Here is a 12,271-nt window from a genome sequence, read left to right on the forward strand (position 1 = left end):
CCTTTGGTTTGCAATATTTGTGTTTTTAAAACGATTTTTCCCGGTGTTTGGTCTCTCCCATGCCTGTCACCAAGGCAGCAGCGTAGGGGCTCTCCTTGAAAGTCTAGGTGATGTTTACAGCCAGTGCTTGTTTTAGCGTTACATCTAGAAACCCAGCTGAGAAACCTAGCCCAGGGGAACCAGGCGTTTCCTTCCTCTCTGATATTCCACTGGGAGTGATGTTCAAGGCATGCAGCCTCCGACTGGCAGAGTTTGATGGTGATGGCACCTTCATAACTTGAGTTTACTACAGCTTAGACCACGCAGGTTAGGACTAATGGTGGGAAGAGTTGATAAAAGTAGACTTTTTGTCCTCTTCTGGTGCTGTGGGTGTCTGTCTCCTGGATAACTCATTTTTTTTCTTACCTGTCAGAGATAAGTGAGTTTGCGTGTATGCACCTGTGCCTGTTTCACACTTTTTCACCTCTACGTAATTTGGGATCCTTCTGTTTGGAAAGCAGTATGTTACTAATAGTTAAAAAGGGAGTATTCAAATCACTTTGAGCTTGTTAAAATCATGTGGTTTAATACAGTGATGCTGATTTCTGGGCTGAGTCTTACCACTTCCTAGCTGCTGCGCTTCTCTGTATTGTATGTGAGACTTAAAAAGGCCATTTACTGATGGCCCTATTGCTGCACCCCACTCACAGGAAGGCTCTCAGTATGATGGTTACCCTGAGCAGGGTACATGCGTGTGCCAACAGGCAGGCTCTAATACTGCTAAAGCAAGCTTCGAAGGCACCTTCTACGAGAAAGCAGGCTTGGAAATAGGGTCTCTCTCCATAAACAGTGTGTTACATCTGGGATCTAGTGTATCCTGGGAAAAATATTCTTCAGATGGACATTGGCGTATCCAAGAGTCCCCTTGTGCCTCCTGGAGAAACAGAGGTCCTTGACCAGGGCTTAAAACACAGTCGCCATACGCTGAAAAGAACCACCATTGAACTGTTTGCTTGCCTCTTACCTATGAGCAGGAATTGGTTAAAATATTAGTGGGTATCTAAAAGTCTGGGACTTTTGTCTTCGGTGCAGTGCAGTCGAATCCAGTTGCCTGTGGAATTAATGGGTCATGCACCCGCGGCTAAGCCTTTGCAGTTCTTCGAGATTAGCTGAATATTTCATCCCAAAGTACATGCCATTAAAGACTTGTAATTCTTGGGTATCATATTTCATGTGACTTATATTAACTGTTAGGAAGTGAAAGTCTGTGGGATGGCAGTATAAATTTCTTGGTTTAGTAATTTAGCATCTCCAGTGCTGTCCCAGTCCTCACGTGTTTTCTGGTGACTTCCCAGAGCAGGCAGTGGCTGCTTCCATAAAAGCAGGGGAATAAAAGACAAGGCAAAACGCTTTTTGAAGCATCGTTACAGGCTATGCCAAACAGAGGGAGGAATATCTATGTGGAGGAGGCCAGTGGAAGGGGATAGCCACGCTGCTAGGTTTTCTCCTTGTCTGGCATCCCACTGTGTGTATTAGAAGTGCTGGTTAAAAACCTGAAATAATTGTTTTTCATCTTCCCCTTTTAGTCACTCTGAAGACGTGAATGGCACAGGCAAATCTTGCCTGACAACTCGCTTGGAGAGTTTCTCTTGTTGATTTGCTGCATTTGCTTTTTTTCATGAATGAGAAGAGAGGAAATCTAACAAAAAGTGTTATCAGCTTGTCAAGTTAATTAGTGTCTATTTTAATACTATCATTATAATTTGTTACTAATTAATATAACATAAGTAACATGATTACAGCTTTTTTTGTCTTATTTTTCAGTGAGAAGCTGGATGGAGAAGCTGAAAGATAAGGTAGGAGGCTCAGTGTTTCAATTACTTTAAAAGCAAAACCATTTTTACTTGTAGGAACAAACTCTTGTCACTGGAGTTCATTATCTCTACAAAGACAATTGAGAAGGGGCTTAAAATTTTCTCTGGGAGGCAATGAAGCAGATGCTGCTGTTGTATAGAGTGGTGTAAATCCACAGTAGATCCCCGATGAGTGCTAACTAAGAGCAGAAGGAGGGACAGGGGTATTTTATAGACTTCTCTGCGCAAGAAAATCACTTTCGCTTCAGACTACCTGAGCTACTTTTTTATATTGCCCTCTAACTTACCGCCACCCCTTTTCTCTAAGTCCTAAGCTTGGTTCTATATCCAAGTCAAGAGGATCTGGTGATCCTCTCTGGTGAGAGGCTGCGTGCCACGCCACCGCCTCTGGATGAGACCTTTTCTGCTTCCACATGCAAGAAGAACTGCAAATTCCTGGAAGGAAAAAGAGGAAAAGATAACAGATCCTGATCTTTTCTCTCTGGTGTTGCAGGGTGATGGTACATGGAACCAGGCATTGTGCCAACCACAGGCAGTGACGGCTTTTTAGGCTCTGCTGCCTAGGGCAAATAATAACATTTTGAAATGGTTGTGAAGCCTTCCAAATGTTGTGTTAATGCCAGCAAAACCATGAAGCTAGAAATGATGTGACACTAGTGTTTCAAGACAAGAACACTTTGTGACTCAACGGGGCTTGGAAATTCTTGAACAGGATCAGAGTCAATAGGCAAAAAAAACCACCAGAAGGAATAATGACTTGATGGGAAGATCCAGTCCCTGAAAATACATCTCTAAGCTTAAGCAGATAGTTATCCAACGAGCTCAGCCTTCCCATGTGATCCCACCAAATTTCAGCAGCACCTTACCATCAAGTCCGAACAGAGAGATGGGGTCTGGGTGTCTGTTTTCCAGGACTGGGGAGTGGAAGGGTTTAGGGTGGATTTATGCCCAGCCCTTGTTGAGTTGCTTTTCTGCCTACAATAGGAAGGAGGCATGTCTAGTACAAGCCATGCTCATAGCAGAGCACCTTGGCCTGGGATTCAGCCTGAGCGAATGCTGAAAGGACAGAGAATGGTTTTCCCGACGAAGGTAAAAAGCAGACACCAAGACTGGTTGAGTGCCTGGAGTGAATGGAGCATGCACGGGTCACCTGCTCATGCCAGACCTTCCCCAGCCGGCACAACACCAGCGTAGGGGCATCAGGCGTCTTCTCACTGAAGCCGCAGCTTTTACTTCTTTCCTCTTGGCACCTTGTTGGCTGCCTCTGTCCTTCCCCATTGCAGAGTGGGGGTGCATGTTCCAGTCTCCAACAGAGTTGCTCTGTAGAGTCTGAATCTCAGATGTTGGACTGCATGGCACAAGCACTGGTATAACTGGGGGTCTGCTAGTGTCCACTCAAAAGAGAGACTCAGCCCTGAGCCATCTCCCTCCTTTGGGGAACGGCAGATGTATGGAAGCAGATCTTTCACCTTGCTCACACTTTCCCTTAGAAAAGCCCAACAAAAACCACTCCCCCACCCCCAACCGAATGCTGGTGAAGCAAATCACTCCCAAATAAACCTGCTCACCCCTTTTCTTCCTCTTCCTTGTTGAGTTTATCAGCACCAGTCACAATATGTGCCCCTTCCATTTGCTGTTGGCAGAGCCCCGTCCTCTCTATTTTACAATCCCTCCATCCAAAAGACTATCCTGGCACATGATGGTCCCATCCCCGAGAGATGCATCCTCCTGTGTCCATCAGGGCTGCCTTGCTGGGAGAGGGAAGGGTGTGGGGAGCATGGGGCCAGGAGCACAGGTCAGTGACAAATTTATGTCCGGTCTCCTGCAAACACTGTGCAAATGTTGCATTTGGCACGCTGAATAGTGGACACGAGGTTCCTCTGAAGTCCTCTGTTGCTATTGTCCCAAAGTCCAGCGGAGCCAGGAAGGTCATGGTGATGGATTGGTTGTATTAAAAGCATCCCTAGGACTTGTAGCACCTTCCCCATGGGCAAGGGCTAAAAACATGGCTTCGGAGCTGCCTGTGAAATGGGGTTTCCTATCAGGCAAGTGCAGAAGCCCTCATGAGTTGGGCTGCATGACACAGAGGGGCTGGGAGAGCAGGACCTGGATCCTCTTCCCATTGCAGGCTTTTGGGGTAGAAATTGTTGGTCCAGCTGTTGGGGGAAGCCTGTAAAAGGGGATGGGCTGGCCAGGCGTGATAAAGGCTCACGGGTGGGCTAGGGAGTTCGCCGTATGAAAACTAGTGAGTTCTGATATGGACACCCAGCCGGGCAGCAGCTAAAAAGCCATTTCCAGTCTCCCCTCACCGCCCACACCAGCAGAAAGTTCCAGAAATAGAAAAACCCATGCTGCACTAATTAGGTCACCCAATTAAGGCACCTTAATTGCCTCGCAGAGATACAGTCTTTTATCTGTGTTCTCACTGACCTCTTTTTTCGGGAACGGGGGTGCAGGCATGCAGCCCCCCTCCACGCGCGTGTGCTGAGCAGGGCTGGGTGTTCTGGGAGGGTGTTCAGGGGACCTGCAGGACACAACTGGAGATCCCTCAGGCCTTGGGATCCAGGCACAAAGGTGTTGCTATTTAAAGCGCACTGAGCAGGATCTGGAGGGGTTTGGGAGGGCAAAACAGCCCTTGTGAGCATTGAATTATTTTCATTCTCCAGGTAAGCATACGAAGGCAGGGCAGCGCACACTAAATAGCTTCTTTTTTCCCCCCCTACTCAGTGGATTGTGGAAGAAAAGCAATTCCGCTGTAAGAATGTGTTGTTGAGTTGTGTTGCAGTTTGGGAATGCAGATGAAGATGAGTGGTTGTAAGCAATGGACTGGGGCTTGCTAAGAGCTGTCTGATGGTCCTCTGAGTTGTGCATGTGTCCCTTGGCAGGCGTAAAAACTATTTTGGGGGCGTGTAGACGGCGAAGGGTAAAGCTGTGGTGCCACAGCAGAGGACTCTGTTGCTGCAGTGTGAAGGAAGGCAGCGCTGACGAGGGAGGGAGCCAGGTTCTACCTGCCTCCCTTACTCCATTGAGCCCCCCAGCCTGGATTAGGTGAGGATGCTGAAGTAATTTGGCACTTTAAAACATGGGTTAATTTTCATTCAAAACAGTGAAATATAAAATGACAAGCACTTGGGAATATTTTCCATAGGATTTTAAATGTTTAAATGTGTAATTTTAAATTAGTCATGCTATCCATATTTTATTTTTTTTGATGAGCAATGCAAATGTACGGATCATAGCAATTGAGTTAGAGCTGATTTACTTCTGCTGTGCTTCCCTTAAGGCCAGCTGAAGGTACACGTGCTCTTCCTCTATGTCATTGTCCTGCTCATGCAAGCGACCCCTTCCCATGCAAAGCCAAAGCATTTGGTGCAAAGCACATCCCCATGCTGAGATATGTCACTAGTGTCCTGGGGCATGTGCTTTCCCACGCCAACGTGTCTCTGGGAAGCATGGGAGCTGTGTAATACTCTTTACTGGAGGTGTATTTAGCAGTTCGTCCACGGCAAGACACCCTCCAGCTGGTCAGGAGGATGGTGGGTCCCTTTCCCACCCACCTCTCATGATGGTGGCGAGAGCCCCTGCTTTGCAGAGCGGCCGTTCTCCGAAAACAGCTCCTCGCCCGTTCCTCTGCTCCCCGGCTGGTGATGGCCGTCTCACCTGGTGGCTCGTGGGCACTTGGCTGTCCTGCCTGTGCCACGCTTTCCTCTGCCTGCCCCTGCCGCCCTGAGGGCTGCGGGACGGTGTGGAGAGCTGCGGGCAGCAGGGTGCCGAGACACTTGTCACCACACTGCTCAGTGCCGCGCTGCTAGTCCGGATTTGTGCCAAAAAGCAGATGAAAACGGCAGCCCTTGGCTCTCCGGATTGAGCTCTGTTGCACATGGCCAGACATACATACTTGTGCCTTGATTTATGCTGGTGGTACCTGAGGAGCTCAGAGCAGCGCTCAGCCTACACTACACAGCGTGTCGTGAAGCTGTTTGGGTTATGACAGGTCTTTGTTGTGGCTCGAGATTGCCTGTCCCTGGCGGTCGAGGTTCTCCTTTACATGTTGTTCTTTCGATGCTCCACCCCGGCACTTGCAGCTCTGCACCAGAATTGTTCCCTCTCTTAAAGGCGGGCAAACACTGCAGTGTCTTGGCTATCACAAGGCAGAACCTGCGAGCAAAAGCTGATGGTGAGCGAGCCGTGGTGGTTACCAGCTTGGTCCTGGAGTGGGGCTGGTTGGGGGCTTGCTTAGCAATCCTGGAAGCAGGGCTTATCCTATGGGTGATAGGGACTCAAATACAACAAACTCTGACAAAAGCAGCACAGGGATCTCTCCCAGTCCTAGACTGGTGGAAGATGACTCTGAAAGGACGGTCTTGTGAGTGCTGTTCTGCTTCTCTCTTTTCCCCGTAGGCAGGATACATGTCGGGGATGCTGGTCCCTGTAGGAGTCGGGATAGCTGGAGCCCTGTTTATCCTAGGAGCGCTCTACAGCATTAAGATTATGAATCGCCGAAGGAGAAATGGCTCAAAGAGACATAAAAGAAAGGTATGGAAACTGCAAAGGAAGACCTCAATCCCACCCACTCTCCTGTTAGCCATTGTGGCTGTAAAGCGAGCGCAGCCTGGTTATTGGTATGGTTTGTCTGGGCCAGAGTGTTCGGGACCTCTCAGTTAGAGTTTGGGGGAATCCGAAAGGTCTTAATTTCCTTCTTTCATTGCTCTTCAATGTTTCTTTTCTTCCCCTAGCAGAGGGAATTTAACAGCATGCAAGACCGAGTCATGCTCTTAGCTGACAGCTCTGAAGATGAATTTTGAGTCGAACTGCAGTGCCCTTGCGATAGCCCGTGACTTTTAAAAAGAAGGGAGGGGGAGAAAAAGAACAAGCGACTTTCTGCTGCATCACTGCTCTCCGCCGCCCCGAGCCACCGAGCAGTGGTCGGTACCACCCCGGCGAAACGGCATGCTACGCTCTACGTGTCCCGCGCAGTGATGTTTGTTTTGATACAGTAGTGAGATTTCACATTTGCACCCGGCACCTCATTCAGATCCACAGCGCGTCTTGTTACAGCTGGAGCTGATCCATATGGATGATTATTTTCCTATTACCCTGGTGTGCTGTTTTGGTCCTGGCTGGCAGTAATCTAATCATAACAATAGCTCTCACCTAGCCTGGGAATGGAAATCTTTACTGTGAATGAATTCTGTCCAATTTGTTAATTTTAAATGTTACATTACCTGAGCTAGAGTTCATTAGTGCTAAGATTAGCTGCTCTGCTTAATTAATGAGTTATACACTTGAACTGTATCCCTTGCCACCTGAGAAGTGCCCAAGTACAGTGTTGTTGATAGGGTTTGAAGCACATTTCTGCACTCGAGTTCCCGACTCTCACCCCTTCTTTCTTCCTTCAGCTCTGCCCCACGCTTCTTGGAGACACACAGGAATGGCCTCAACACTTGATTCACCACAAAAATCATAGTCCATTTTCAACCAACGCTGTCTGTTACAGCACAATAAATACCAGCGCTCACCTACTGACGGATAGTCTTGCATGGATCTCTTAGCTTTTGTTCAGTGTGCAAGTAAGAGAAGAGCCAGGCTAGAGGTTTCTTCAGCTTCTGCCTCCTGTTTGAAGGACACTAGTTATTGGTCCATCTCTTTCATAAGGCTGTGTTCACATAGAGGTGAAAGCGGAGCATCCGTCTCCTTTACCCGCTGGAAATTACGTTTTCAGCCCCTAAAAGCGGTGTGAATGGCAGCACCTTTGGGGGATCTGGATGGGTCTTGTCTCCAGACCACCGAATGCAGAGAGGTACCAAAGGTTGTGGGGCGGGTGGCTGTTGGTGTTGTGGGAATTGTTGCTAATAGTCAGCAAGCAGTGGCAGCCACAGCTGGAGAGATGTCTGCTGTGGGGAGGTGAAGTGGTCCCGCTGGGAGCCCTTGGCCATGGGGTGAAATGAGAAGCTGTAGGACAGATTGCTGCAGAGCGTTGTGGAGGTGAAGCCCAAGGGTGGCACAGGGTGAGGGCAGCTGCCCGGGCTGCTAGCACGAGGTTGCAAAGGGAGACAGCCAGTGTCTGAGATGTTATTGGAACTGAGCAGGGGAAACAAATGTTGCTTTGCACAGAAATGCTGTCAAAATAGCTAGAAAAAGGGCTCCGTTACTTTAGCTCTGCTTCTGGTTGTGAAATTACATCAGTCTGACATTTATGCAAAACAGCCACTTTTCTGAGGTGGGAATCACTGTTCTTTCAGGAATCATCCTTCATACAAGGAGCAGTGACTGTTGCCAGAGGAGACTTGACTAGACAAATAAGGCCAGACTGCGCATCTGCTGAGATTAAATCCCAGAGAGCCTTCAGAGATGGTGGAAAGGAGGAGAGTTTGAGGAGGGGCACATGCAGGACTTCATTCCTTGTAAAGGTGAAAAGCTGGGTCAGATTGAGAAGGGTAGATGTAGATGATGGTAAGCAAATATCTCGTGGGCACGTGAATGTGTTTGCAAGGTAGAGAGGACGTTTGGAAGACCCTCCTGAAGTTCACTTATCTCTTGAGAGGGTCAGGGCCTCATCTGGACATTAAGTCATCAGATGTGATGTTCCGCTCTGAACAAGCAGTGCTCTTCAGAGCCCAGGTACTTTCCTGTAGGCCTTACCCACACATCTACTGAGTCACCTGGAGAAGGACAGGCGGGACAACCTGTATTCAAAATGCTGCTACTAATGCTAGTCTTCCAGTTGAAGAGCTGTGCGTGGTCCCTCACGCACTCGTCCCGCCGAGTGCGTGGGAAGCAGGATGGCAGAGACATGGTAAAACATCAACATGTTGGGGAGTCTTCATACCCTCATCCCTCTAGGACAGGCTTTCCCAGCCAGGGCTCCACAGTGCTCACATCTCTCCCTATTCATTCCTGAAACTTTGACCAGGAGAATTTTGCATTGCTAAAAGCAGCCCCACGTCTTTAACAGGCACTGACTGGTGGCCCAGTGTAAAGCCCAGGTGCTCCTGCCCCAAATTAAAGCGTCTTTTGTCTGTAACAAGTGATCAGTCCAACCTAAGAAGAAGTTTTGCTTCCAGACTGGTCTCTTCCTATTTGCTTCTCATTCCTAAGTCGCTTGAAGGAGGTTGGGTCATGTTAACGGTCCAGTTGAGTGTTGCTGGCTTGCAGTTTTGGGAATCAGGAAATATTGTCCCTTGGGCTCTGTGATGGTTTGTTCCTGGCGAGGCTTGATGAGGGTTGCAAGGTGGAATGACTTCTCTGTTCTAGTTTGCTTCAGATGATCTCCAGAAAGGATTGTCTTTTACGTACAGCACCAGGCAGGCTGGGAACAAGACTACATAGGCAGCTGCAAGATGTTCTTGAAATGCTTTACCCTGGTCCAGCCGGGGAGGCAGGGAGAATGAGCAGTGACAAAGGGCAGTGATTTGCCTCTCTGCAAGAGGGAGCCTGTCTTGGAGCAGGCAGGACGGTATCTGGGCTGGCTGAGTCCTTTGCATGCAACTGTAACCTGAAAGAGCGACCTAAAATAACACTGGAAAGGAGGAGCTGCCAGCGATGCTGCAGAACAGAGCAGATGTCCCAGCAAGACCCCAAGCAGCTGGAGATCAGCAGGGTTTTGTGCGATAACAGCCTGTGAAGGACATTCCCCTCTTGCTTTCCTGTTAATGGTGCGGTGCCTGCGCAGTGTGTGTTAACGGCAAAAGTTGCGTTAAGTAATGGATAAAACACAGAGCTCCTGGGCCAGTCGGGAGGAGGAGGGATGGCTGCGCGAGGCTGCTGGTCTGAGTGCAAGTACCGCAACACCGTCAGTGCAGGAAGAGCTTTATGGATGGATTTTTGATTTGATGGATTGGGAAGGCTGGTGGGGAGGTGCCGTGGCCTTTCATTGTGCTAATAAATCCACGGTTTGGGAAACTCTCAATTTCTACAGTGGCAGTCAGTTTCACTGCCTCTCTTCTTCCTCCCCTATGTAATGAACTTAAGAAATTAAAGGCAACGCTGCTGGTCAGAAAGATGGAGGTGGTGTTTTAGTGCACCGGCTCGGTGCCCTGGTGTCCTCAAGAGCCTGACTTCGCTTGGCGAGGATGTGGTGTGGGTGGCTGGGAAGCTGGAAATCAGCAGTGCCGCAAGCGGGGCTGACAAATAGTTGCAAATATCGGAGTGCTTATACGGCAAGTATGGTGGGACAAACTGGGCAAGCAGACGAGTTGTAGCCCGAAGGGAGGTCCAGCTGAATGCGCAGTTCAGTGTTGGCTCTGTGGTCTGTGCTGGTGCCAGCCTTGTGGGATAGAAGAGCTGCCCAAAGATTTTTGTGGTCCAGCTTCACTCCCAGGCCTGTCTCTGGCTCTGAACACCACCAGCCAAGGTGCCTCAGTTGGGAGCTGCTGGTTGGCAGAAGACAACCGTTGGCCAACTTTCTGAGCCACTCAGCAGTGCAGAGAGATCCCAACTGATGTCCATTTGAAGTGGAGGTGTTTGTTGAATAGTTGGGTTTGGTCAGGCACCTGCCCCAGAGCCTGGAGGCTCCCCGTGTCTTCAGCTTAGTTCTTCTTAGTGTGGAGGCAAGAGGGACAGTCAAAACCAGTCCTGGGGCCCAGTGAAGCTTGCAGGAGCTTTTGGAGCACAGACAGGGTTTTCTGCAGTGCCCCTGACATCAGTGCAATTTCTGCAGGTCCTTAAAGCACAAGCATCATTCAGCTCCTTCCCTTCTCTTCCAAGGCCAGTAGACTTTGGATTGGTCTCTTAAAAATATTCTCTGTACAACTCCTGGAGTTTGATGCATTTGCTTGAAATTATCAGAGTGCAGGCAGGGAGGGGAGGAGGGTTTCAGGTGGGAGCTGAAGCCTGCAGTCTCTTAACGCTCTCCTGATTTAATCTGTACCTCTGCATTGCCAAACAAGCAGATTCTTTTGAAAGAGACAAGACAAAAAGAACAGCCAAGAAGGGCCCTCCTCATCCTCTGTGCCGGGTGAACTGCAAGCCCCTGAACGTAGAGGTGGGTCATGACATGGCTAACGCAGCCTTTGCCCCATGCAAAGCCACGGCTGCGATGGTGGTGACTTTGCTGCAGCAATAATAATCTCTTGACTCAGCACAAGATGAGTCGCTCGCTTCTGTTTTCCTGTGGATGCCCAGCTTGGGATTTCCCAACAGCACAAGCCAGAATTTATTGTAGGCGTCACACAACTGCCTCGGCATCTACAGCCCCATTTCCAACGGGAGGAACCAGCCTGCCTGATGTGCAGCTCTTGCCCTGATGAAATGCACCTACACTCTACAGCTGCTGATTTTTAAAGGTGTCTCTAATGCCAGATGTTCACCTGAGGTGAGGTTTCTCTGGACTGCACTGCTTCCATAGAGTGATATTAGCAGTCCTTGTGCTTTCTTGTGGTTTTCTATTTCGGACAAGAACAACTCCTCATACTGTAACTATGGAATGTAGCACTTTTTGTTAAATTAAAACATTGGGAAATAAAAAGCTGTCCATCATATCTGACTTTAAGTGCCTCGTCTCTCTGATCTGTGGTTCATGGCATTCACTGTCTCTCAGGTAATGCTGGGAGGTGACTGCCTGGAAGACTCAGTGTTATGTTTCTTTCTCCATGCTGCATGGAGAAGCCTGTCCTCATAAGGGAGGTGCTACATCCCCCTGATAATTTTTTTGGCCCTCCTCTGGACCTGCTCCAACAGGTCCATGTCCTTTTTATGTTGGTGGCCTCAGAGCTGGAGGCAGCACTGCAGGGGGGTTTCCCCAGAGGGTGGTCTCCCCCTGTCCACGCTGCTGGGGATGAAGCCCAGGATGCGGGGGGCTTTCTGGGCTGGGATTGCACATTGCCGGCTTGTGTCCAGCTTTTCATCAAGCAAAACCCCCAAGTCCTTCTCCTCAGGGCTGCCCTCAACCCCCTGCATTGATGCCAGGGGTTGCCCTGGCCCAGGTGCAGGATCCTGCACTTGGCCTTGTTGAACCTCATGAGGTTCCCACAGACCCACTTCTCCAGCCTGTCCAGGTCCCTCTGGATGGGATCCCGTCCCTCAGGCGTGTCAACCGCATGCTCAGCTTGGTGTCACCTGCAAATCTGCTGAGGGTGCACCCGATCCCACTGCCCACGTCATTGATGAAGATATTAAACAGTACTGGTCCCAGTACAGACCCCAAAGGACACCACTTGTCAAATATTATCACACATTTCAACGGACCTGCGATCCAAGCAGAAGAATCGGAAAGCCCTGAGGGTGAGTAAAAGGTGTAGGGGCTGGGTTTATAGTTGCCTTCCCAGTCCCGTTTGCAGATGTCCTTGCAGGCGTTGTGTCATTGTGTGCGTGTGCAGGGGCTGGGTACGCATCCTTTTGCTGTTTTGTCTACAGGTGAAGGTCCTGCTGCAGGTGTGTGAGCCAGCGGGGCACACAGCTGGCCCGTGGCGGTGGCTGCT

General features: G+C 49.4%; 1 protein-coding gene across 4 annotated transcripts in view; it reads left to right on the plus strand.

Moving 5' to 3' along the window:
• Nucleotides 1-11,341, plus strand: part of ARMH4 (armadillo like helical domain containing 4) — a 73,580-nt gene extending 62,239 nt beyond the window's left edge. For 3 of the 4 annotated variants that reach the window (XM_074584212.1, XM_074584211.1, XM_074584213.1), the window contains exons 6-9: nt 1,804-1,835; nt 2,838-2,942; nt 6,255-6,389; nt 6,590-11,341. In XM_074584212.1, coding sequence (XP_074440313.1) covers nt 1,804-1,835; nt 2,838-2,942; nt 6,255-6,389; nt 6,590-6,658 — 341 coding nt within the window. In that variant the 3' untranslated portion in view covers nt 6,659-11,341. The remainder of the gene's footprint in view (nt 1-1,803; nt 1,836-2,837; nt 2,943-6,254; nt 6,390-6,589) is intronic. The other variant, XM_074584214.1, reaches the window with a different exon arrangement.
• The last annotated feature ends 930 nt before the right edge of the window (nt 11,342-12,271 follow it).

This window comes from Larus michahellis, chromosome 4 (genome assembly GCF_964199755.1).
Source record: "Larus michahellis chromosome 4, bLarMic1.1, whole genome shotgun sequence".
In the NCBI taxonomy this organism is placed as follows: domain Eukaryota; kingdom Metazoa; phylum Chordata; class Aves; order Charadriiformes; family Laridae; genus Larus; species Larus michahellis.